Source organism: Peromyscus eremicus, chromosome 11, assembly GCF_949786415.1.
Source record: "Peromyscus eremicus chromosome 11, PerEre_H2_v1, whole genome shotgun sequence".
In the NCBI taxonomy this organism is placed as follows: domain Eukaryota; kingdom Metazoa; phylum Chordata; class Mammalia; order Rodentia; family Cricetidae; genus Peromyscus; species Peromyscus eremicus.
This window is the reverse complement of record NC_081427.1, coordinates 57,299,676-57,327,675: the sequence shown is the minus strand read 5'-3', so window position 1 is coordinate 57,327,675 and position 28,000 is coordinate 57,299,676. Positions and strand designations below refer to the sequence as shown.

Below are 28,000 nucleotides of genomic sequence, written 5' to 3'. Positions count from 1 at the left end.
CTTGTTCTGAATTTTTTGGGTGCCAAATGCAGAGCTTATTCGAGGTCTTAGTGAGCTCAACAACAGAAGAACAATCAAATGAAAAACTAGGCAAAGGAGAGGAGCAGACATTTCTCCAAGAAAACGTATAATATTTGTTCTGCAAACACGTGAAGGATGTCCAACCTCAAAAGATTAAAGAAATAGAAACCAAAAGCATAATAGGATGTCATTTCATACCCACTAAAATAGGTACAATTAAAGAAAGAAAAATAACTATTAGTAAAAATGTGCAGAATCAAAGTCCTATGCATTGCTGATGGCAATATGAAGTGGTTTAGTCACTGTGGAAAATAGTGTATGTGTTATTCAAAAATTAAACTCTAGGTATATAAACCAGGAGAATTGAAAATGGCTACCTCAAGCAAACTCTTGTATGATCAGGTCCACACCAGCTTTACTTACATGGGGTAGAATAACAGTCTATGAAGAGATGAATTGTGTTATGTACATTTTATTCAGGTATAAGATAGGAAGGAAATGCAAAACCCTCAAGAATATTAAGTGAGAGAAGATTAAACACCAAAAGCCACACCTATATGATTCCATTTATGCAAAGTATCAAGACAGATGCATCCTTACAGACAGACTGCAGACTGATGCTTGCCAGAGCTTGGGAAGCAGGGCCGGGACTGACTGCTTAGCAGCAACTTGAGGCTAAGGGAAATGCTTTCAAAGGAGGCTGGGGGTGGGTATTGCACATCACGAATGCTCTAAATGTCACTGTATTGTTCACTTTAAAATGGGCTTACTTTCATCTCAATTAGGAAAAAAAAAAGCTTTCACATATTTACAAACCCTTAGTGAGTTGAGTAAATGCATAAGCAAAGCCTAAAGTCCAACAAAACAATGTGCAACACCATTCATGAAAGAGTTGTGACATGCACTTCATGCCGGGCAGAGACAGCAGAAGCTTCTCAATGATTCCAAACTCATTTTTACATCATTTTTTAAAAAAATTTTGCCTGCATTTATGTATGTGTACCACATGCATGTAGTGCCCACAGAGGCCAGGGCAGGGTTGGATCTCCTGGAACTGGAGTTATCAACAGCTGTGAGCCACCAAGTAGGTGCTGAGAATTAAACCTGGGTCTCCTGGAAGGGCAGCCAGTGCTCTTAACTGCTGAGTACCTCTCCAGCCCTTCTTTACAGCTTTTCAATTGAGCACATTACTTGGTGTAGGACATACAAGAAATCATGCATTTCTCTCATATGAACACGGCAATGCTCTTATGAGAAAGGAGAAAAGCAGAAAAAAAAAAGCCAGTAAAAAATGGTAAGGAAACAGATTTCCTTATGACCGAAGAAAATGTCTTACATTTTTAACTCATAAAGAACATATAAACTTTGCAAAACTTTCTAAGCACATAGCTAGCGCACTAAGGGGCAAAAAAGGATTCCAAACTACCCAGTTACATCAGTGCTCCTCAGGCAGCTAGCTAGATGGAGGGGGCAAGCCAGACCCAGCCGGAAGGTCCATTTATAGACTTCCTTCAATCAAGTCAGCTAGACAGAAAAACCAATTCCTCTCTCCCCTTCTGTCTCAGCATGTGAGTGTGTACACACACACACACACACACACACACACACACATACACACACACACACCCCTGGAGTGGATGGTCTTTCCTCGAGGAATACAGTCAAAGCCCTCTAACTTTCCACAGGCCTCTTATTCTCCAAGTGGCGTGGAGAGGGGCTAAGAAAAGGAAAAGCCACCAACACAGGCAGAAAGGAAATGCTTGCTCTTTCAGTCACAAAGCAAAGTTGGTCAAGACTCACATCTGCCTGAGGTTTTACACAAGTGAAAACTGTCCCAGCCAGTGACCGTTATCAGGGTAGCTGATGCATTTTAGACATACTGAAATTTCCATGCTAAGCGAGTTTAGATGATGCTGAGATGCATGGATTTCGACTCTGGGGGCCCTCAGAACATCTTGTAGGCTGACATGCTCAATTGCCAATGCGTGCTGGGGGTTCTTACTGGAAGGAGGAGGACCCAGTCTACAGATTCACCAGAACCACTTTCGCCCAGGAGGCTGCTTTCCATGGAACACAGGAACTCTTGGGAGAGTACTCCACAGCATGGCAGAAAACTCCGTTAGTGGGTGGACCCAAGACAGAATGAGGAGTGAATGTACATCTGCATCCCTGCCTTTGTTATGAATGTGCAAGCTATTCAGATTTTGGAGCCCTGTTTCCTCCGGAGAAAATATCAAATCTTTCATATGTTGAGAAAAATTAAGCAAATCACCTGGAACTGGGCCTGATAAATAATACATTGTAGCTCCTCGACTTCCCACTCCAAAGGAAGTCTCTCCAGGGAGAAGTGTGGCTCACAGCTGTGAGCCCAGCATGCCTTACACATTGCCTTGCACGTGGAGCCTGCCCCATAAATACTTGTTGAGATGAATAAGCATCATTTCAGGCTTTAAAAAAAAGGCACATGAAGGTGAATGTAAGAGCAGCTGCATTGGGCAAGATGCTGGTTTCCAAAAGCACAGTGTGGGCTGGGCATCACGACAGCTGGTCACGTGCTCAGGGCTCTAAAGGCTTCAAAGGGAGTTGTTGGGGTGTAATGGGTGACACAGTTTCTTCCTGGATCCCCACTCAGGGATCACAGACCAACGTGCTGGCCCGGTAGCTAGTAATACAAAGCCAAGTTTGAGCAAGTGATTTAATCAAAACAAATCAGGGAAGAGGAACAACCTTGCAGAAGGCAAGACTAGCTGGCATATCCAGAAATTACTTAGATAGAGAGCTGCCAAAGACAAGATCTTTCCCAAACAAGTACAGCGGCTGCCTGGAGATCCTCCACAGTGGCGAGGCCACAACACATAGAGAAAGCCATCACGGATACTGTGTATTTCCCTGGGAGAAAACCTGAGGGGTTGGGGGAACCCTGATCCATTGGTGAATGACCTTGATCAAATCAGACCCAGCATTCAGAACACCAGGTAATCCCTGATAGGCGCTGTCTTGTAAGTTCCCATTCACCATGGGTTCATTCCATGTGTTTGGCACATTTGGACCTGGGCACAGGAGACATTGTGGAGTAGCACAATGTAAAAACAAAAAACAAAAAACAAACAAACAAACAAAAAACCCCAAAAACCCAAAACCAAAAAACAGTCAACCTTTGTTTCTTAATATTTGTACCTAAAGAGTGACAATCATTCCCTTCTAAGCTTTCCTGCCAACAGATGTACAATGTCCATCCTCTGGTGAGGAAGCTATCCTCTAAATGACACAACACAAAACCGCTTGGAGGAAAGATCACTGAACTGAAGCAGAATTCCAAGGCCACTCAAGAGACCAATGTGCCTCCTAATTGATAAAGCCAACAGCATATCAAGGTCATCCTTCAGTTGGAAAACCAATATGACCAGGAAAGCCAATGTCCCCATACGCTCAGAGTCCTGACTCACACTTGGAAAGGTCAGTGGAGTGGTGTGGCCCAGGAGACACAGACGATCAATAAAACATGTGAATAATTGCAGAGTTATTTCTAGAAAATGAATGAGTTTTAAAAAATGGCAGTCACACGGCTTCTTTGCTGACTGTCCTCTGGCATTTCTGGGTTCCCAAACTTGGAGGTATTTTCTTAGGCATCCCTATTCAAGCACTGCACATAAGGGAAGCTTTCAGAGACAAATGCCAACCGTCACAGGAAGAGACGGCAGACACACACAAGAAGGAGTGTTAGGAAAGTGTGGAATGTTGCAACCTAGACGCGTTCGTTTCTATTACACGTTACAATCCAGGCTGCCTCACATCTTCCATAGGCTCTGTTTCCAGGCTGAAGCATGCCAAAGCACAGAGAGACTGCTACACAAAAGAAGTTACCACTTCTCCGTGATCTACAATCAGGGATTTTCATTTTCAATCAAGAATAGTAAAACACCATTATTACTCAAAACACCAAGAACTCATAGGACCATTTGTCTGAGTTTAGACTATCAGTAAAATTTACAAAATCAATTATGGATCGCTACTCTATTTTTACCTAAAATAAAGCATTTTTTAAAAAATAGCAGGAATAAATATGTTTATCATAAAAATGTGAAGGACTCCATACATTTTCTATATTACTCTGTCTAATATTCACATTTCTTTTTCCACTCCACTTTTTCTTCTTTATTTTAAATTAATTCCGTTGTTTTCTTTCCATTTGCCCACACATAGCTTTGCCTGAAATTCAGTTTTTTACCCTTACCTTGCAATCCTAGTTATATGTCTGTATCTCCTTGCCTAGGACAATCAGTTTTAATCTTTAAGTTGATATCCGTGTGTTTCATATAGTTATCCTTCAAATTGGAGACTTCTCTTTTTCTGGTGTTAATCAATGGTTCGCAAGCCACCATGAACCTGCTCTCAATTTAAAAGCTCTGGGCAGCCTCCTGGTGAGCAGAGAACCTAAGTGGCCACTTGGCACATCATCTCTCTATGACCCCACCCACATACATGCTGGAGCTGACTGGTAGGATGGAGCTATCTGGGTCACTCTGAGACTGCTGGATTTCGATCTGATAGAAGAGGTATTTTATTGTCATTATGTATCAGCTGCTATGATAGATGGAATTAAGATGGCCGGAAGCAAACGGTTGACCAGCACTTGCTAGTCACTTGCTCACTGCCACTCCATTCACATGCAGCCTCTCCCATTCCCTGGCTCACAGTCCTGGGGCCTGTTTCCCCTAACAGCTCTCATGGCTGTGTGCTTTGCTCTCAAGGGAGAGCGAGGGAGCGCGGTGCCTGCCCTTGAGAGAGGTATTCGGTCCCCTCATACATACCCGGTTGAAGCCTGCATGGAGAAGAGGAAGAACTGAGGCCTCTTCATGGTCATCAGATCTGCAGCAAAGCAGAAAAGGTGGTCACTCAGCAGATACAAAACCAGGATTCCTCACACTGAAACATGGAGAGAGAGCAATGAGGCCATTGGCATTCGCTCTGGAGAGGCTTCCCGAGCAGCGTGTGCCCAGGGAGCACCTGCCTTCAGGGACACAGAACCCACAATCTGTCTTCCAGATGTGAGCAGAACACAGGCAGGAGGGGAAGCAACAGCAGTGTGCTGGAAGTGCTCCCGGCACACGGGTGAGCCACTGTAACTCTGGGTTTTCCTTTGGGGTCGGAGCAGATATAGGAGAACAGTCCCATAAACGGAGATGTCAAGCATGCTGCTTATCACAAGGCTACCATCCCTAACCCAACTGGATGCACAACTCCTACTCCAAGATCTAGCTGGGCCCAAATCTCAAGGTGATGCAGACACCTGACCTTACAGTCTACAGGACCGTGCAACCAAATGGGAAAGAAGTGTAAATTTGAACAGAAATCCAGAAGGAAGGAAAACAAAAACTGGCCATGGTCACCTGTCTCCTGAGACAGTTTTCAGTATTGAGCCTGGAGCTGGGCCATGAGTGAAAAGGTAGGGTGGGGACCAGCATGTCATGAGGATGTCTCAAAACTCAACTGTCACGATCGAGAAACTGAAAGAGGGTCCCTGAGACAGCCAGAAATTTGCATAGGATACATACCTTAAAAATTAGGGAAGACAAGCAGGAGAGGCATTGGGTGGAAAAGTCATTAGAAAACAGAATAGAGGGCCCAGTTTGTCTGTGGCTCTACCCACAGCTGATTCCTGCCCGAGAAACTGTTTCCCTTACTCCCGACTTTCTGCCTTCTATGAAGGAAGTAAAGATTCCAATGTAATAATATCCTATTTCCTAAACTAAATGGCAAACACGGAGGCACTCATTTAGTATCATGCTCTGTATAAGAAGCATTTGACAACAAAAACCCAGAAATATCTTAACAAGCCATAGAAAACCACTCCTAGTCAAGGCCTCATGAACATTTTTGATAAATGAAAAGGACAGAAGGCATTTGGGGACCTAGGTAATAAGTGGCCTTGGGAGATGCTGTGCAGTGTGGTCTCCCTGATCATGACCAAGGCTGTATGATCCTATTCGGATCTCTGGAGATAAGTGGAGAAGGAGACTGGCATCCCTCAGTTCCCCACTCATTCTTTCTGGAATCAGTCTCCCACCAGGACGGCAGGGATTCGGCATCCATAAGGACAGAGCTTCACCTTATTTGGACCACAGCCCATGGGAGCCATCAAGTAGAGAGCCTCAAAATGTAGCATTTCAACACAGGGCTCTGATCAGGGAAGGCCCCTGCAGCCACGGCTTCCTCTCGTGCTAGTGTGACCTACAGGGCACATATATCAACTCCCCCTGGGCTAGCCTGCCCTGGAAAACCCCACACCTCCTTGTCAGAGATGTTGGCCTATCTGCTCCTTTGTGGCAGAAGCTGTGCCAAACGCCCTAACAGAGCCTAATCCAACAGGTCTTGGGTCCTAATTAAGATCTTAGTCTCTCTGAAGCTAATGACAGCCATTGACTGACTACAACAAAATTTGCCACTGGCAAGGATTCCAAGCATTGTAGCACATACAAACTACTTCTTTCTTTCAGTCAGCCCTTGCATTTTAAGTGCAGAACATTCCAGACATTAAACCCAACAGAACAGTTTCTCATTCCAGGGTGTCAGTGTACCAACAGCCAAGCCAATCTTCTTTGCAGTCCCAAACCAACCTAAGCCTATGGGCTGCTGTTAGCCACACAATAGACCTCACCTAAGCCCCACAATTCTTTTCTTCCGATGGGCTTGGTGCCTCTGTATTCTCATGCCACAGTCTTAAGTGAAAACTCAAGTGCTTTCCCATCTCTAATTTTCCTCAAAGAAAAAAAAGATGAACCAGAGCAGTGTTCTCTCCAGAGTTCTCAGCTTTTCTACTCATTTTTGGCATGTCATGATGATGAGAAACCTGTTTTCCCCCTGAAGTGTGTGAAAACGTGCTAGCAGCAATTATGTAAGAGAGATGGGGGGGAGCCTAAATATTTTTGGAAACTTGGAAAACAAAGCCCTCAGAGAAAGTTCTAGAAGTGGCATTGTACAGTCTAAGATATGCCCATCACAGAGCTGGTTCAAAAACTGGATTGCATCATAAGTGTCTCAGATGGAATAGTAATATTGGGTGTGGGAGTGCAGCTGGAGGTGGGGGTGCTGCTGGGGGTGGGGGGTGTTGCTGAGGGTGGGGGTGCTGCTGGGGGTGGGAGGTGTTGCTGGGGTGGGGGTGCTGCTGGTATTGAGCGGTGTTGCTGGGGGTAGGGGCTGCTGATGGAGGTAAGAGGTACTGTTGTGGCTGGGAGATGCTGCTGGAGTAAGGATGCTGTAGGGGATGGGGTTGCTGCTGGGGTAGGGTGGGGGTGTACTTACGCTTGTGAAACCACAGCCAGGATCACAGTGTGCTCGGAGGGGTTAGTGGCCCGGATTGATCTGTAAAAAGAAGCTTCAAGTCAAGCAGTGATCTGGGCTCTGTTACATTAAACTATTATGGAGACTTCTCTGCACTGATAGTGGTACTGAATCAAATCGGCCTTCAGAGAAAAAGTCTCAGAACACACATGAGACAGCAAAGAAAGACGACCTTGTGAACTGGGATAATAGCATCTATCTATCTATCTATCTATCCATCCATCCATCCATCCATCCATCCATCCATCCATCCATCCATCCATCTATCTATCTATCTATCTATCTATCTATCTATCTATCTATCTATCTATCTATCTATCTGTTTTAAACTCCTGAGCAATTTTCTAACAGGTCACACTCCAGTTTTCTACTTCAAAATTGGCAAATTCCACTTGATTTTCATGTTTTCTGATTGAAATCTGACTCTCTCTTTAGAAGTATGGCAGTACTGCAGTCCTTTAACGATCGGTTTGTGCCTATGCAGCTAACGAGGCTGGACTCCTTTTCTTTCAAACCAGGAGGTCATACAGAAGACTAACCTAACAATAAAAGTTAAAGGACTTGCTGGCAGATGGACAGACAAGTGCTAAAGGTCATTCAGAGGGTGCCCCTCCCCCAGTCAGTCTGTCCTTTATGCTTCTATACTTGGCCATCAGCCGGGCTGGAGAAAGATTAAATAACTGTCAGATTTGCTAAACCGGAAGCACCTGTAGACAGTTAAATGCATACAGATTATAGGATTTTGAGGTCTGTGAACCTTACAAGATGCATGACGCTCAGAATCTAGACTAGTCTGGTCAGGGCTTCATGAATTGGCCAAGCTTTTAATAAAGGGCCGCATTCTTGAATCCATGGACAGCGGCATTGACTGTTTTAGCCTATACCTGTGGTCTGACTTCTGCTTATTTTGAGATCTTTCTAAGAGGGACTATTCATCACCAAGGGCAGGGAGTCTAGACAGGTCCACTCCAGGGCTGGCACTCATCACTTCTTGTTCCCATCCAACCTCCCACAGAGCAGGTTCCCGAAGACTCAGTTTACATTAGGAGCCTAATGTATAGACACTCAGAGAAGTACCTGTTTCCATCATATGAAAAAAACAGTGTCCGAGAAGCACTCTCTGAGATCCAGGGAGATGCTGTATACATCTCCCTTTAATGTAGCCTCTCCCACCCAGGGACGTGCCATGGACACACTGCTAGGTCACCTTCAAAGAGCCTGGACTTACACAGAGGCTAACTCAAGTACTGCATATGCTGAGCGGGAATAGTCTCTTGGCTTCCTTCGTGACTGGTGCCTATCTTTTGGGTTACTTCCTGCTCCCCAGAGGTATTTGTGTTAAGAGGGACTTGGACGTCTTTCTGATAAGAGGACTAAGGGAGATCTGGAAGTATGACAGTCTGGAGTCAGTACGCTAAATGAAGGAAGGTTTAGTATAGCTAAAAAGCCTGGGACCTAGGTCCACAGACCACAGTAAGGGATGTCCTTCTGCTGGCACAGGTCCCCCACTCACTTCTGTATAGAACACTGCTGGCTGTCAATCATTTAAGAACCTGGCTGCCTTAACAGGACCAGTAGCAGTCAGCAAGCACATAGAGACACACAACTTCCTTCTGAACCTCACGCCCCCCACTGCTTTTCTGAGCAGCTATAACAGAGGCACAGACATCATGCTTCTATAGCTAAGGAAGAGTACAAAGGTTACCTAACCTAGACCCTAGGGGACGCTGGCATACGAGCAGCAGCGTTTGATTACAGAGCCATATGAGACCAGCCTATGAGAGTCAGGACCCAATTCTACCCTGAAAATCATTTAGAAAGAAGGTATGTTTGGTTCGGTTTGTTTGTTTGTTCTTTGAGACGGTGTCTTGCTATATAGCCCAGGCTGGCCTTGAACTCAGCAATCCTCCTGCCTCAGTCTCCCAAGTGCTGGGATAACTGATGTGCTTCATTATATCCGGTCAGTAAGAAAGTTTCTTTCTTTCTTCCTTTCTTTCTTTCTTTCTTTCTTTCTTTCTTTCTTTCTTTCTTTCTTTCTTTCTTCCTTTTTTTTTTTTTTTTTTTGTTTTTCGAGTCAAAGTTTCTCTGTGTAGTTTTGGTGCCTATCCTGGATCTCACTCTGTAGACCAGGCTGGCCTCGAACTCACAGAGATCCAGCTGGCTCTGCCTCCTGAGTGCTAGGATTAAAGGCGTGTGCCACCACTGATGGGTGAAAATATATTTCTTAATAGTAAAAATAGCAGTGTGTGTGTGTGTGTGTGTGTGTGTGTGTGTGTGTGTGTGTGTGTTACTAAATAGGAAAATATTTCTATGGAGAAAAGCAAGATTTGAAACCGTTAAAACACTTAAACACTGGCTAATTAACAAAAAGTCTTTGGGAAAATGCAAGTCATAAAAAAATAGCAAGGTAATGCCTGCGATTAAAAAAAAAAACCCAACTCTTAATCCATTAATATTTTTGTCAGTATACCAAAAGTTTTAAGAATTTTTCTACCTTTCATTTACTAATATTCAATAAAAGTCCAGCCCTCTTTGTAACTGGCCTCTGTCCTGTTCTTGATTAATTAATGACTCTTTCAGGCCAACTTCCAAGCATTCCACTTCTGCTGATGGCTCAGTTCATCCTGAGCAAACTCTTAACATGGACAATGTTTATTTATGAATAGACAGGTACTTGCTCCCCAAAGTGTGAGCATCTGTACAAACAAGTGGGGGCATGGACCCCAGGAAGACTCTGCTGCTAACGTGGCCGCCTTCTTCTCCCCATGTCTGGGAAGCCTGCTACAGGATCTACCCATCTGTGTCACGCATGGAAAAATCTCTGTTTCACACATTTCTGATGTTCATTTTGGGGCAGAATAATGAAGTTTAAAATACTTACTTTAAATCTAAACTACGTGTAGTAAAAACTGTGTGAATTTTAATGACTCTTTTATGAGCAATACTCGGGAGGGGCTGAGGGGACCATGTTCAAGCTTCAGGACGAGTCCAGCTTCTAAATTCAACGCAATTCAAATGTGCAGAAATGGGAAGGAAGGATGCGTCTGTAGGAAGGAGCCATATCCTTCACTGTGGCAGTCCAGGTCTATGACCCCCAGGTCAGTGCTGGGACCCAAAGCTGTCTGTACAGGAAGTTCTTTTAGAGAAGATCGGGTGGGGGAGGGGGGGCTTACTAAGCAACTTAGACAGAGAAAGGCACCTGCACACCGCTTCTGCATCGAAGTTCCGGGCTTGCCTGTGATCGATCACAATAATCTCATGATGCTTGTCCAGAAAGCATTCAAGGGCTGACTCTGGAGTGCGAGCAATGTTGCATCTGTAGCCAGCCCTGTCACAGGCCCACCAGAAGCCGTCACTCTGGCTATCCTCCTTTGCAAAGATGAGCAAAACCTGAAACAGAAAGAAGAGCATCTTGAACACAAATCCTCACCCTTAGTTCTGCACTGAAAACAGGCCACGGGTACACTGGCTAAACACAGGACTCCCGGGGAAAGCTGTCTGGGTTCAAATCCTGGTTCCTCCGATAATCCCTGGCATCTCCAAACAAGCTATTCCATGTTCTTGGCCTGGCTGGGAGCTAGCTGGGAGGACAGAGGATTGGACACAGATAGGTACTCAGTCAGTCTAGTAAGGAATGGATGGATGTTGCTGGCTGCGGTTCTAAGTTTCCTTACAGCTCGGCCTATTTTTAAAATGAGGGAAACAGCAGAACCACTGACAGCGTCAGTAACGTGGGTTACGCAGGTTACCCGATGATTTGCAAATGTACACATCTGGTTCAGCGCAAACGGTATTTGCTTCCAAGTCCCTGGAGGCTCTCTGAGCTCAGCACAAAGATAGCTGTAAAGACACAGGGACTTCAAAGTACTGACAACAACCTGTGAGATTAATGTAAACAACCAACTCTTGCCAACACGGGCCAAGACTGATCCTGAACTGTGAGGCTGACACAATGAAACTGGGGATGACTTGCTTCTATTCGCCTCATGGCAAAGCACAGCCCCACCCATGGAAAAGGTGGCAGGCACCTTGCCAGATTCCCCTCGGCACTCTTGAGCTCAGGAATCCAGAATCTCTGGAAGTTGGAAGCCGGGAAGCTTTACTGTCATCACGTGAACCTGTTTCGGGTCTATCTTGAGCACTCAGAATGAAGCCTCAGGGGTGCGAGGGTGGCCAGTCCTGTTCCTTGTCATGTTCCTGTGCCCAGGAGAAGGCTGGCACTTATGAGCTGCCCAGTAAAAGCTTGATGGTTGAGACAGTGACTACTTATAGGGTTTATAAGAACTACAAGAAGGCTATTTCTATATTATTTTTGAGAAAGGGTCTTGCTACGAAGCCCCAGTTAGCCTTGAATTCACAGCTCTTGAGCCTGCTGAGTAACTGGGATCACAGGCATGCGCCATTGCCAAGGGCTTTACTCTCATCATGTAGGAGTGAAGCATCCTTCAGCAATAGGGTACAATACAAAAACATAGTAACTGAAGGCATTGCTAAGGCATTTAATATTCTCCAGCATCCATTTCTGATTTAAATAATTGGGAATAAAACAGAAATCTCTCAGCATGGAGGGCTTTTAAGGCAATACCATAGGTCATGGTAAGATACCAAAATGTTTCATTTACAATCAGAAGAGAAACAAGCCAAAGTGCCCAACAGCTACCATTATGTTTTTTTTAAATACCTTATTACTTGAACATTAGAAGCCCATAAGGAAGTAGACACAATAATATAATGAGTCTCACCCACCCATCAGTTAGTTTTAGCAAAAGTCAACTGCTGGCCAATATGGGTTTGCTCTATCCATCCCTCTAACCCAGTGGTTCTCAATCTTCCTAATGCCTCGATTCTTTAATACAGTCCCTCACATTGTGGTGACCCCCCAACCATAAAATTACTTTCATTGCTACTTCATAACTATAATTTTGCTGTTATGAATCATAATGTAAGTATCTGATATACAATCCCTGTGGGGGTCTCAACCCACAAGTTGAGAACCACTACTCTACCCCAAATTCTGTATGTGTTTGTGGCAAATCCAGTCAATATACATCATGTCCACACATATCTGTTAAACAGAAAGATTCATTCCTATAAGGACAAAACCATAATACCACTTCAATGGTATTATGAACCTCCCCCAATAATCCCTGAACATTAGTAATATCCAAATATATCATCTATGTCAATCATCTTACACTCTGAATAATTTTCTGTTTTCTCAAATATCATGCTTCCAGGAGCAGAATAATATATTTTTTTCAGGATGATTTTAACATCTTTTTTTTTTTCTAGCACATGATTTAATACCATCTGCCAGAAAACATGGGGTGGCTCTATTTTTCTCAGAGCTCATTCTGGCCAAGGTCTATCACTCCAGGCTGGGATGCTTCTAACCTTTGCAGACACTGAGACCCCACTAGAAAGAGGCAGGAGGGAGCTCTCCCAAGAGAGGTGAAGGGCACTGCCTGGTGGGTTACGATATTGGAAAGAAAGCCTTCGGACCAAACTGTTGCTATGGCAAGGACAATGAGGAAGATCAGGTTGAAGCTTTCTCGTGCAAAAAGTCATTAGCCTCCTCCTTGGTCCAACTGTGATATTAGGATGAGAAACAACGTGTAGAAGCCAAGAGCGAGAAGCCAACAGAATCTTTTGCCTCACGTCTGTCTGGCTATGTGATGAGTCTATAAACAAGAATCTCAACAAACCACACCCTTTTCCTTCCGATGATTATGGCTCAATATTGACTAGTACAATAAGAACACAGGTCTACTCTCCTCTTGGACGTGTGTGTGTGTGTGTGTGTGTGTGTGTGTGTGTGTGTGTGTTCATTCTTTCAGTTCTGTTCCTATAGAGAACTCTAATACACACACCTTTCTGATGTTTTGATACACGGGGCTTTGACACTGGGGAGACAGTATCTCTCAGTTAATGAATTCCTGATTGCCCAGGTGCTCAGCATTCAGGACTCTGTCCTCCTGCCCTATTCAGTTCAGGACCAGGCACCCACAAACCAGAAACAATCCCTATGTCCACAGCTCCCAATTGCCCAGACAATTGTCCAGACTCGTCAGTCTTAAACAGCATATGCTGCCTGCCCTTACTTTCTCATAAAAACACAGGAAGGCTTCCTGCAACTCTCACTTGCTGGTCCCTGGGAGTCCTGACTGGAGAGCATCTGAGTGGTCCTATTGGTGTGATGGTCTCCTTTCTTTTGGAAGCTTTAGCCATGTTCTCAATGGCACATTTTCCATGATGTATTAGCTTATCCAAATAATAATAAAAAATTTACATTTGAAATGGAGTATTTATATTAGAAAGGCACTTACTAGAAAATTTCTTTGGTGATTTTTAAACTTCTTTCCATTTATAAAACATTGATTTAGAAAAATCAGCCCAAAAGCAAAGTGAAAATCCATAGATTTTTTTTTCAGAGTACAAAAAACTACAGCAACCACCTTGTGATGTGATGGCCTACACTAGAAAAATCATTCCTTCTCCTGGAAGGTGGTGGATCCGAGTCACCAGGATTGGACCTTCTGTCTCCAGCTCCCAGATCACAGCTGCTCTAAGGATAGTCCGTTTCCAGAAATGTGGATTCCAAGAAGTGAAACACAGAGGGTGATGAGTGGGAACTGTGGCCACTAAGAGTGGAGATACTGGAGGAAGGACTTGAAATTATCACTGTCAAAGTGCTCAGAGGTGGCCCCACTGCCACCTCTTCTGAGCCACGGCTTTGCGACTCTTCCCTGGATTCTGCAAAAAACTGGACCTCCTCTCTCTCCCTCCCCGTGTGTGTGTGTGTGTGTGTGTGTGTGTGTGTGTGTGTGTGTGTCTGTGGTTGCAGTACTCAAGACCCTGGGACTGGAGCTCAGGGGTAGTGACTGCCTAGCATGTGTATGTCCCAGTCCCAGGGTCCTGTTGACTACCCAGGCTTTCCTTGAACTTACAGTCTGGAGCTGTAAGAGAACATCTTTCATTCTGGACTGACCTCTGCCATGTTGGGTTCTGTCCATCTAAGAGCATAACTATGGGCAGGCAGCTTCTTCTGCATGGTAGAACCAGATCATAAAAATGGCCAAAGAATAGTCTAGATAAGCACCATGACCTCTGAAGGTTTCTGTCATGAACTTGCAAGCCTCCTACCTCAGCCTATGGAATAGCTGAGATTATGGGCCTATGCCATCAGACCCAGCTGTACTAATATATTTATTTCTTTACTTACTTACCTTTGGGCATAAGGCTGTTATTGCAAATTTTAAAAAGTAAGACATACAGCCCCAATCAGCTTTAAATATTTATAGACTCATGGTCATTTGTGGATATTTAGTGGCCATTCACCAGGGCAAATCTCATAAAAGAATTCTACAAAATGTATTTCTTAGAACTCATCAGTAAAGGCATATGATTGAATTTGTTTTGTAGGCAGGAAAGGCAAACTGACCCTCCTGCTTACTCTAAACATATCATTCAACATTCATCTGAAGAATATTTATTTGGTGACATATGAGGCAGGTGCCAAGAACTGGTATGGAAGAGAGGACAGCCAGAGTCCAGCCTCTGCTCCTTGGACCCTGGCAGGGGACAGAGTTAGAGAAGACAATGACAACCAGACCACAACCTCCATTCTGGACTGCCCTCTGCCATGTTGAGTTCTGTCCAGGTAAGAACAGAACTACAGGCAGCCCCTTCTGCATGGTCGAACCAGATCATAAAAATAGCCAAAGTACAGTGTACATAAAACTGTAACCTCTGAAGTTTTCTTTAAAAACTCTGTGAGGTTTGGCCTGTTGGTCATAACAGACAAATGGAAAAAGTCTATTCGTTCGGCATGCTGTTGTTGAGAACATTAGGGACACTGGGTGCAATGTGTTGTCTTCCTCTCAAAGTGTCTCAGCAACAGCTGACCAGCATTGGCCACAGGGAGGTGGCATCTTTGCTAAGCCTTGACAAACGGTCTTCGGTATTGCCAATGTCATGCATCAATCCCTGGAAAGCCTTTAATGAATGTGGCATGTTTGGCTGGCTTCACTGACTTTGTGGCCCTTCATCCCCCTTATCACATCAATAAACTGTATCCACGCTGGCTATGTGTCCAGTGTCCCTCAAAGAGGACAACAGCAGCAGCAGCAGCAGCAGCAGCAGCAGAAGCAGAAGCAGCGGCAGCAGCAGCAGAAGCAGCAGTAGCAGCAGCAGCAGAAGCAGCAGCAGCAGAAGCAGCAGCAGCAGCAACAGCAGCGGCAGCAGCAGCAGCAGCAGCAGAAGCAGAAGCAGAAGCAGCAGCAGCAGCAGCAGCAGCAGCAGCAGCAGCGGCATTCTCCCCGGGCAGCAATGTCTCCTCTAATCCTGTTTCTATTTGAGTGATATGTCTCAGCACCATTACTTCTCATGGATTGCGTTGTGTTTGTTGGTTCCTTCCTCCACCGGTGATCTATTTTTGTAGTACGTTGTGTGGGTTTAGCATCAAATCCCAGGAGGCAACACAACTGTACCCTCTGCTGTCCATGCTTCATCTGAATGACAGATGGGCAGGAACCAGCGACAGAGATTTTGAAAGAGTGACATGGATGGTCACTGATCACGCTATTCGTGATCTGTGGGCTGAAGAGCTATTGGTAAGGTCCACACTTTACATAACTATTAACATGTAAGACACCCGGGTAACTGTGCTCTGAAGTCAGGGGGCCTAGAGGTATTTAAGTATTCTTGACGTGGTGCACACTGGGTTACCCGCACTGCTTTTCATTGGAAGTAGGAAGTCCTTGTCTGCCAGGCAAACAAGCCCTCCAGCGCCCATAGAACTTTGTCAAAATCTTTTCATAACCATGAAGTTTCATTGGTTGTTCATCCTAAAGTAGAACGATGAAATAAGGGCTGAGGCAGGGCTGGGAGAGAGAATGAGGTGAACAGGCTGCTGGGAGAAACCATAGGGGCCCATGCTTGATCACATGCTGCAGGAGTCCCCAGGTAGCAAGGGACTCTGGGAAAAAATACATGCAACTATAGTCCACAGGTTGGGATTAGGGACTGCCCTAAGCAGTGCTGTGGGACCCCACATCTTCCCATCCTCCTTCAGCAATTTTTCTTGCCAGCCCGTGCCATTTTGCTCTTACTGGGAGTCCTGGTCACAGTCCTGAGAAAAAACTCAGGAGTATCCTTGTAAGACTACTATCCTTTTGATAATGAAGCTATGTTCCCTGAGGGAAAGATGTGAATAAAACTACCTTCTTCCTGACCTGAAGGAGGTGCTGTTATGACTTGTGTTCTTTATTTCCTTTTTCCATTGTGTGTGTATGTGTGTGTGCATGCATGAGTGCATGGGCATCCTCTTGTATGCCCAGGGGTGATGTTGGGAATCGGCTTTGACCACTCTACTTTCTTCACTGAGGCAGGGTCTCTCAAACAAACCAAAGTTCACCAATACAGATGGTGTCACTGATCACCCTGCCATGGGGACCCCCCAGTTTCTGTTTCTGACTGGAATTACAGGCAAGCCTACTCAGCTATTCTTCATACTTGCAAGGCAAACATGTTAACCACTGAATTGTCTCCTCAGCTCCTGATTTGTGCTCTTTCTTAACAAAGGTTTGTCGGTATGTCTTCAAATAGACTCTCAACATCTATAGTGAAACACCCAACTTTCAGTGTAGTATGTTGGGTTGTAAGATACCTCTAGGTAGCATAGCAAGAGTCATCTGAGGCATATCAACATACACAGATCATGTAAGATGCACCCACAGGATACTGAACTCTTAGTCAATTTGATTTGAAGCAGAGCCAATCAAGCATTGGGGTGGGGCGAATCACTGACCTGGAACTTATTATAAATGTTCCTAGGAAAATGATGCTGGGAGAGCTGGAGTTTGATGGAGCTTCCTCTCGGCCAGCCACTAAACCCAAAAAAACTGTGATTCTTTGAATGTGGCCACCATTCTCATTTTACAGACTTCCTCTTGGATGATGACTAAGAGACATATCCATAGCCACACAAATAACAGGGTGTAAGTCAAGATGACCCCAAACTGGCTGGACTAGCTAAAAGGCACAATGTGGTGGTAGCAGGAGGGACAGACAGGAAGGGAGACACCTCTTCACTTCACCCCCACTGCTGTGTGGCAGCCAGCTACTCACAAGGCCATTGCTCTCTGACACAAAACCCACGCATAAGCCAGGCATGGTGGTTCATGCTTACCATCCTAGCTCCTGTGAGGCTGGGCCTAATCTAGGCTACACAGTGAAGTTCCGACCCGCCTAGGCTACAGCAACACTGTCTCAAAACACACAAAACCCATATTTAATGGCTGTGGAAAACTCTATATACCCATATAAACACAGAAGAACACCTTTTTGAAGGAATCTGCCTCGCTAAGAAAAGCTTAGGCCGTGGCTGTGGGGATCCAGCTCTGGGTTTATTGGAAAGCCCAGTGTGAGGGGAGTGAGGACAGGGCTCGAAGCAGAGGCCCGTAGATTCTACACGCTGGGGAAATAAGCACGCTCCAGGCATTGAGGAAGACGAGACCGCTTGATTTCTAGACGGTGCCACACTGATAGGAATTTACTGCTTCATAATACCCCCCTTACATTTTATTTTCTGGCCAAGATTGAAAACCATGACTGTCTCGGTGAGTCACATCCACTCACCCGGGAGAGATGCGCGGCGGCACAGCTCACACTGCTCTTCTAGCACATTCTGCACCGCCCCCCCCCACGCGCCCCCCACCACGCACCCCCCCCCAACGCCGTGCTCCTGACAGCACTGTGTGGCATGTCTCAGCCCCATGCTCCACACCCTAGTTTCCCCTGGTGAACTTGGAAATGCACCCCAAAGCAAGCACATACTGAGAGACTCTCATCTCGCCGTTTCCTCCCAAGCTTGACTGATGTAGCTAGTTCATATTTTTGGCATTGCAGTGAAGCAACAGAATAGATGTTTTCTCACAAGGGGTGGGGCAAAAAAAAAAAAAAAAAACAACAACAACCCAAAAAACAAAAAATGAAAGCACTAGGACATAGCTTTGTTTTTCTGAGGCAGTTACAAAATCAGCAGCAGAAACACAATCCATGAGCAGCTAGCGACGGCCCTGCTGTTAGAGGGTTTGAACCTCTGTCTGTGGCCAGAGAGCATCTTGCCATCTCCATTTATGGTGCATCGAGGCTTGCACATAGTAGTGACTCAGATTCTTAATGTCTTACATATTTTTTAAGTTTTAAAAAGCCCTTCTGTTCCCCTCCCCCTGCACTCAGAGCCTCATGCTCATACATATGTAAGAATGTGTGTGTGTGTGTGTGTGTGTGTGTGTGTGTGTGTGTGTACTCTCATGTGCTATGACTCTCTTGTGAAAGTCAGAGGACAACCATTGGAGTTAGTTCTCTCTCCAATGTGTCCTAGGACTCCAGCTCAGGGTTGTCATGGCGGTAGACGTTGCTACCCATTAGGTATTTCACCGAACCTAGGGCTTCCCAGTTCAGTCAGACTAACTGGCTAGTGAGCCCAGGAACTGGGTCTACCTCTCTCATGCTAGGGCTGCAAGTGTGTGCCACCAGGCCCAGCTTTGCATGTGGGTCCTGGGGATTTGAACACAGGTCCCCATACATGAGCAGTGAGCACTTTGCTGAGTGAGCCATCTCAGCCCCTATACACACTCTTGACTACATGCATCTCTGATCACTCTGTCTATGTTGCAACAGGGCTAACATTCTAGTCCTTTCTCTGGGTGGTGGGTTCTCACTATGTGTTTTATTATGGTTGAAAAACTGAGTACTACTCAAGAATATATATATATATATATATATATATATATATATATATATATATATATGCAATCAATTTAAAGTTTCAGGCAACTGTTTCAGTTACTGAGAAATGGCTATGAAATGGTAGTTTAATCTTGCAAAGGACAGATCATATTGGAAAGGACAGAAATACAATGTAGCTTGAGATGTGATCAAGTTTGACCTCTTAGCATGTGCGACATATGTATGCATGTATTATGTAATTTAAATTCTTATTGGAATGTATCACTGGCTCACCAAAAGCCAGAGTTATGAAAATGAAGGAAAGAGCCACAGCCTAGGAGAAAAGGTTTTCTATAAATTCTGTCAAAGAACTTGTAACAAGCAGACATACAGAATTTCTTCTGGGTTGGGGAGGTGGCTCAGTGGGCAAAGTGCTGGCTGTAAGAATATGAGGACTTGACTTTGTAGCACCACCCCCAGTACCCATGGAAAAGCTAGTCTCAGCCGTGGTCCACAACCCCATGGCTAGGCGGCAGAGAGCAGAGCATCCTCCCGCCCAGTCTAGCCAAACTGGTGAGCTATGTGTTAAAACGTAAGGTGGAGAGTGACAGAGGAAAACATGTGACATGCACCAGTGGCCTCCACATGCACAAGCACAGTGTCCACCCACATATGTGCACACATGCTTATAACACACACACACACACACACACACACACACACACACACACAAATTTCTTCAACATCCTTGAAAAATTAACTCAATTTTAAAAAATGGACAGAAGATTTAGCCAAATAGAAAGTGTGGAGTAGCCAAAAAGCAAATGAGAAAGATCTTCACTGGTCATGGGAAAATGCAAATCTTAACTATGGTCTATGTACCTTATCCACTAGGGGAGCTGAATTAAAGACAACATCCAGCTCTGCATTGGGAGTACTGTCTTTTGTCCCTTGTTAGAACATAAAATGATGCAACTTGGTAAAAGGTGTGGGAGTATGTTTAAAGAACTAATTGTTTTCCTCAGTGCTGGTAATCAAACCCAGGGCCCCGTGCTGGCTCAACTAGGGATCTGTTACTGAGTTATAACTTCATTTTTTGGGGGGTGGGGGGTGGGGGAACAAAACAAAACAAAAAAAAAACACTAAACATTTTGTTCTTGAAATGTGTTAGGCAAATTTTTAAAACTTCAGATTTGGAAAAGAAGAATGATCACATGATTTTATACATAAAATCCCCAAAATAAAAAATCCCAAGGACTCCATGAAAAAGAAAAACTAAAGACTGCATGGGGGCCGTCAAGATGCCCCAGAAGACAAGGGTGAAATGACTCAGCAGGTAAGGGTGAGGTTTGACCCTTGGAACCCACATGGTAGGAAAGGACTGGCTAACGTTGCCCTGTGACCTCCACACACACACCATGGCACTTGTATACTCTCCCGCCAATAAGTGAATAGTTTTTAAAAGGATTGTATGAGCTCATGAATGAGTTCAGCAAGGGTGTAGGCTTGGAGATGCCCACGGCCGTCTTGAAAACTAAGAATCAAGTTGGTGACTGGGACTCACTTCACAATTTCAAGCCCCTTGCCAAAGGACAAACATATAACGTAATTTATAGTTGACTGGTTTGGTTTTTTTCATGTTTTTGTTTTTAAGATTTTAAGTGTGTAGTCTGAGTGTGGGTACGTGCACGTGAGTATAGAACCCGCAGAGCCCAGAGGCATTGGAAGGCCCCGCAGCTGGAATTACAGTACTTGGGAGCTGCCCAACATGGGTGCTGGGAACTGGACTCCGGTCCACTGAAGGGGCAGTGCATGCTAACTGATGAGCCATCTCTCAGCCTCCTGGTGGACCATTGGTTGTCAAAGGTGCCAAGACAATGCAGCAGCAAGAGTATTTTGAACTGGCACTGCCGGGATACCTGGGCGACCCATCCTGAAAGGAACCAGCTCTATCTCATACCACAAAACTAATTCAAAATGGACTACACAGCTCCAGGGAGAGGGTGAGACCCCAGAACCCTCAAAAGAAGGCAAAACAAACCTCCAGGACTTCAGGTTAGGGAGGGGATTCCCTGAAATCCCCCAGTATGACATCAAAAGACACCAAATGAGGAGAATAAACTTCAGAAGGATGCTTACGATATACTTTTCAAATAAACCTTAAAAACATTTGAGGAGAGAGTGACTATCACGAATGGACACATAAATATGAAGGGTAAGTATATAAATATGAGTTACAGTGTTCAGAGGGGAAGAAGGAGTAAGGAGCTAAATTAAGGGCTTAAACAGTGTCTGCAACGTTGCTCCTGGCTGGGGAGGGGGAAGGTTCTCTGAAACAAATAGGGCATAATGTTAATATTTGATAGAAGCAAGTAAAACAGTTTATAGTTTGGCAAATTACATTCTTAAAAGGGCAATGTCTCCTTACCATGAGCCTTCTCTGCCAGCACAGCCCAGGGCAAAAACGGAGGTGAATGGGATTGACGTAAGCCTGAAGTCGTCCCCCAGGAAGTGTTGTGGAAATGGCTTTGAGACTAAATGCACAGTATCAGCCCCCATATTCGTCACTGCTTTGATTCAAAACTGGAGTTCAAAGTGCGAGCCCTTAGAACGATGACCGGAATTTTCCACTTGCTTGTATTCTATGCAAATAGCTGTGGCTTGTGTTTTTTTTTTCTCTCTCTCTCTCTCTCTTTGCTCCTAAATTTGTTTTCATCAAATTTTCCCAAGCTAAGCCTCTCCCTTTTGTTGTTTTCTTTTCCCTAAATCTGTAATTCCTTTCGAGCAGCCATGAAGCATTAGTTTTCCTCTGCTCGAGTCTCAAAGCGGCACGTGTCTTCAGTTGGGTCTTCGCCATCATCGTTAGCCTGGGTGGTGTGCCTGCATCTCTCTAGATAGAATCAGCCTCCGGGTTCTGACCAGCTACGGCTCTGATGAGAAAGAGGCACACTTACTCAGGACCAACTGGCTACTGCGTGCAAATGATTTAAATGAGGGGAGAAGTTCAGGAAGGGAGAGGGTTGAGGGACTAACAGCTGCTCAATGGTCAGTGCTAGAGCTGGCCAGTCCTGCAGCCAAGTGGCCTTCCTGGCTTTGCACCCAGCTCTTCTATCTCAGAGCCCTGTAGGCTACTTGCTTAAATCACCAGGGACATAAAAGGGGGGCTTTTCATCCTCTTTTTTTTATTATTATTTTTAAGAATTACTAATATAAGTTGGATAAGTAACTATTTTCTATAGATCTTAGTCCCTGGCTCCTGACCAAGAAGAGAAGCCTAGACATTGTTTTGTTTGTTTTTTCTTTTCCTTATTTAATTTGTATATTACTTCTTAATATTTTTAGATTTATATATAATCACATCATTTATCCTTTCCCTCTCTTCCCTCCAAATCCTTCCATATACCAATCCTTGCCCTCTTTCAAATTATGGGCTTTTTTTTCACTAATTGTTGTTCCATATTACTGTTAAGTCCAAAGTGGCCCTCAACCCCCCAAATGATAGTGACACTCACAATGTTGTAAATGAGTCTGGGCTCAGCTCAGGCTGGACCGTGGCTGGGGAAACAGAAGGATTGCCCGTGGATAAACAAGAGCCTAAACTCAGCATTGCTCAGAAACTTGTGAAGTGGGCTTCTGCTTGTCAGCAAGGGCCATTACTCCCCTTATCTGCCTCTACAGCCCAGAGCTGCTACGGTCTCTAGTAACACCCACCTATAATACACATCAAAGTCCCCATGCCAGCTTCCGGGCTCTTCTGGCCCACAGCCCCCTGCCTCCAACTTCTCTAACTTCCAGTTCTTGCTTGCTTACTGGCTTTCCTCCTGATGCAAACATACCCCTTTAAAACTGGCAAGGCTTTCCCCGCCTTTGGCTACTCTCTCTGCCCCCCAAGAAATCCACCGCAGTTTAAAATTCCCCAATCAACCTTTCTTTCCACCCATGGAGTGGTCTAGTTCGATGGCTTTCCTCTCCCCTTGCTTACAATTACTTGGATGCATGTTTTTGGTGTGGATCATTTAGTATTGGATAACTACTTGGTGTGCTCTTCCCTGGGGAAGACTATTCCTCCTACTCTCAGTCTTCTTTAGTTGCCTGTAGTTCTTTGTGTAGGGCTGAGACCTCAGGGCTTTGCCTAGGCCACTTGGGCATGTCTATTGTTGTCCTTGTTCTTGTTGTAGAGACTCTGTGGGTGAAGCTTCTGACACTCCTAGGAAAACAATCTCACAGCAAACTCCCTGTTCCCCAGGCTCTCACCATCTTCCTGCCATTTTATTAGTGAACTACAGAAGAGAATGGTCCCGCCATCTTTATTTATCAATAAAGATTCTGATCAACCAAAAAATCACCTACATGCATACTGTGTCCACATCATTTTCACTCCCAAACAACAGTACCAGATGTCATTACTGAGCATCTTCCACAGGTAGACAGTGTTTTACAATAGCATGCAAGGCAGGGTTGTTACATTGATAATCCTCTGTGAGAAAGGAAATCTCATCTCCCTTGTGCCAACGGGGCATAAGACAGAGGAAGGAAACAATATGCACAAACTCATACTGCTGAAGAGGCCGAGCCAGAGTCACACCAGTTGTGGCTCTCAGCAAAGCCACACCCTTCAACACATGCTAGTTACTTCCTCCCTTTCTGTGGGTGGCAGGATGTTGGGTTGTTCTTCCCCACAATCCATTGGGCAAAGTAGGGTGTTATTTGAGTCCTCAAAAACCAATCTGATTCTTGGAGCATGATACTGATAAGACAAACACACACACACACACACACACACACACACACACACACACACACGTATGTGTGTGTATATATATATATATATATATATATATATATATATATATATATATGTATTGGGGAGGGGCAAAGATGGCTAGCTGTTGTTAATCCACAAGACTGCTCAAACATTGCCCATATAGCCATGTACCCTGGCAGCAAAGCCCCTCCTGAGGGATAGAACTATACCTGGATAGGGTCCTGCGTCAGTCTCATGGGCCCGATGCGTACCTCCGCAGAAGACACCTGCTAAATAAAGGACAACACGTGAGAAGTGTCACGTCTTCTGAGTAGAGATTGCTAAATCATTCCATACACAGTAGACTATATTACACCACTTCATAAATGATGGACGAACCTAACTCGCTGACATAGAGACAATTTAGGAAGCGTCCTATACAATCCTTTCCCATTCACTTATGTGAATCTATATACTGTATGCACTGGGAATATCCATAAGACTATATCTCCAATGGTAAGTGGCAGGACTTTGGGGTATTTTTGCTTCAGGCCTAAGACTTTTATAATAAGCATGAGCTGTTTTATTTGGAGAAAACAATTCAATGATTATTAACTGAGCACCTACCGTATACTAGGAGCATCATTATCATAACTATACTATATACTCTACCTACTGATAATCTGAAATTCCAAGAGTAGAACACGCTAGAGCATGTCTACTGATTAAGAACTACCTCTCCACTCACACCTGTTTCTTTAGGCTTTAACATGAGGAATAAACACCTCATTCTTATCATGGATACTGCCTCCATCTCAGTGGTATTTCCTCAAGAGGACACAGGGGTACCACACCAGGACCACAAAAGGCTAACCTTTGCTCAGGCTCCTTGGGCAAGACTGGAACTCTCAGTTGCTCACTAGTCCACACTACCTAGTTGCCCTTGGCTGCAGTGGAGAGCAAATACCTATTTGCCTTTACTTGTAATCACTTTACTTGGATTTCTAAAAGTGACTTTTCTCCAAATGAATTTGGATGAAGGTCTGGACCGCATCTCCAAGGATCCAATTTTTTTTCTCTAGGTAACTACAGTGACTTGCCACTTGGAAGGTTATCCTGCCTGAAACACACCATGATGGCCTCTGTCTGTCTGTCTGAAGAAGCATCATCAGCAAGCAATATGTGACCAGGGACATGGCAATGACCCCGAGCCAGGCTTGATCCATTAAAAAAAAAAAATAACAGAAAAGTCCAGCTCCCTGGGCTGGGGATGTGGTCAGTTGGTAGACAGCTGGAACGCATGGGGCCTTGGGTCCAGTAGTACACAAATGGGCACAGCAATATAGGGTTGTTCTCAGCCACCTCAGTTTGAAACCAGCCTGGGGTATATGGGATCCTGCCTCAAAACCCCAAACCAAACAACAGCAACTCCAAAGTAGAATTTAAATTATACTTTGGATGATCCAAACTATGTCCTCTTCCCCCTTTCTTCCCCCTCCCCATACTTAACTCTGGTCACTCAAGCTGTAGTCCCCTCCAATGTGCCCCTATTCTTTTCTCCGTAGGGTGGACTTTCCACTTCACTTCAGATCTCATTGTTAGGAAATAGGGCCAGCAGAAATCCTAGAGATTCCCGGCAGGTAAAATCCCCATAGCCTAAGGAGTCTGATCCCCAGAACTAAAATACAGGTAGAAGGAGAGAACTCCTTATACAAGGTCGCCCTCAGACCTCCACATGTGTTCTGTGGCATGCACCATGAGTGAGTGCATGCACATACACATATACCAAATAAATCAAAATTTAAATGTAAGAAAAATGAAGCATCAAAGGAATAAAATAAAAAGGGCTTGCTTTGGGAGGCTAAGAGTCTGAGGGTAGGATGCCTGCAGGAAGAACTCAAGCTGCCCCAACAAAAAGAGAATTTGCCCCCATTTGACACATTGCCTCGTATCCTTTGGCAAGTTCCCATCAGGCACATGATATGTGACCCTGCTAACCTCCCTCAGTGGTGGGAGGCAGCTAGTTTAAAATCCACCAGGAAGCTGGGCAGTGATGGCGCACGCCTTTAATCCCACCACGTGGGAGGCAGAGCCAGGAGGATCTCTGTGAATTTGAGGCCAGCCTGGGCTACAGAGCGCATTCCAGGACAGCCAGGGCTACATAGAGAAACCCTGGCTCAAAAAACAAAACAAAATCCACCAGGAGACAATATGATGACGGTGAACATACCCTGTCTCTCTGTCCTGGGCATTGTGCTAAGGTGTGGCCTGAACAGGAGACCAAGTAATGGTCATTGATGGACAGCACCACCTTAAAGGAAGATACTACCTTCCTGCCCCAAGACAGGAGAGACCATAGATTTCTCATACAGCCACAATGGTCCCCACTTTGGCCTCTGCCTGGGCCAACTTGGCAGAAGCCAGGCTGTGAATCTCAGTAAGAGGAATGCAGAGGCAGGTCCTGTTACAGGTTCCTGACTGTCCCCTACTTATCTCCTTCCATCTCCTTGTCCATCTGTCCCCACCTACGACTGTTACTCCAGCTTGGGTGCCTCAGTTTACCAACTCCTCTAGCCCTGGACCCATACTTTGCTTCATGTCTCTTGTCTTGTCCTTTCCTTCTCAGGCTATGCTCTGGGTCATCTGACCTTGGCCTCAGTATCCACGGAGGTCAGCTGTCTCAACAGAACCTGACTCTTCAGCATGGCCCGGGCAGTGGACAGCAAAGGATAGCTCCAGTGCTTTGCAAAGCTCCGTTTCAAAATTCGCCACCTCATCACACAAATACACAGATGCCTGTGTGGCCAAGCCAAGAGTCTACTTCAGAGGGTGGACTTTGAGCGACTGAAGATGCATAGGTGTGCAAGTTGGCTCTGCCTGCAGGAACTGAGCACCTCTGCCAGGGACAGAGAAGCCAAACCAGGGAGGAGGCCATGGACCACAAAATCTTATTGCTCAGAAAGAGGGAAGAATGGGGACAGAGATGATGAGATAAAATTCTAGGCCACGTCAACCACATGGCTTCCCCAGTCACCTAATTAGTACAGTGTATGCTTAATCACACTGTACAACATTTGCCATGTCATACATTTGTGTGTATGCATGCATGTGTAAATGAGAATACACCTATAACTACATGCTTGTCGGCTGGGCCATGCATTCCCATTCAGATGAGCTAGTTCTCAAGGGTAGATAAGAAAGAGCCCTGCTGATTTCACCAATGGCCATAGAGCTTGGCTATGCTGGCATAAAAAGAGAGATCCCTTGGCTCTGCGCCTGGGAATGCACCTGTCCATCCCATGAGAGTTGATGAGTGAGAGTTGGTGAGTGCAGTTTTTATTGATTTGCAAATATCCATTGTTTATTTTTATTTGCTAGTTTAGCTGCATATAGAATTCTCCTTTACAATTAGAAATTGAGACAGAAGAGCTAATTCTGGTTTGGGGAGATTGAAGAAGCATCCGTGAAGTCAGGCAAGCCATGAAGAATAGGAAGATGAGAGTAGGCTGAGGAGGAGAGTCTAGTCACGGAAGAGCCTACGCACAGACAGGAAGGCAGAGGCGTGCCTGGGGGAGGGACACAGTGCTCAGAGCGGCTGTGTTACGGTGCATAAAGGGGAAATCTGGGGGTGAGGGAGACCCCAGGGAGGAGCCTTTTCATTCTGGAGGTAACCGTCCCCATGGTGTAGGATTCTGAGTTACCATGATTGTATTTGTGACCAGAAAAACCAAGCTTGCCCACTTCCTGAACAGACAAGAGCAGAGATTTAATAACAACAAAATGACACAAAGCAAAATACTCCTCTGAGTGGGAACAAGTGACGGAGTGAAAAGCAAATGGGAAAATTCGTCACGGTGACCAGACAAAATTCAGGGAGGAAGGACACGGCTTGACTTCCCTTCAACAGGCATGAGCTCCAGCACGAGCCTACTAGTGCAGCATGGGTGTGCTTGGGCTTGCTGATTCACCTACCAGGGGCTCCCTTCTCTGGTACTGATTGCCACATCCCTCACTGGTTTCTGCTCCTGGAAACTTGCTGAGTAACTTGGCATTGACTTTTTTTTTTAATTTAATTTTTTATTTAAGAAATTTATTCATTTTACATACCAACCATCGATCCCCCTCTCATCCCTCCTTCTGCTCCCCTCCCCCAGCCTTCCC

General features: G+C 45.0%; 1 protein-coding gene across 1 annotated transcript in view; it reads right to left on the bottom strand.

Moving 5' to 3' along the window:
- Pde8b (phosphodiesterase 8B) overlaps nt 1–26,616 on the bottom strand; it is a 98,491-nt gene extending 71,875 nt beyond the window's left edge. Inside the window, 5 exon segments of the mRNA XM_059276300.1 lie at nt 4,833–4,890; nt 7,324–7,383; nt 10,562–10,752; nt 24,070–24,180; nt 26,488–26,616. Of these exon segments, the coding sequence (XP_059132283.1) occupies nt 4,833–4,890; nt 7,324–7,383; nt 10,562–10,752; nt 24,070–24,180; nt 26,488–26,616 (549 nt within the window).
- Nucleotides 26,617–28,000: the final 1,384 nt, after the last annotated feature.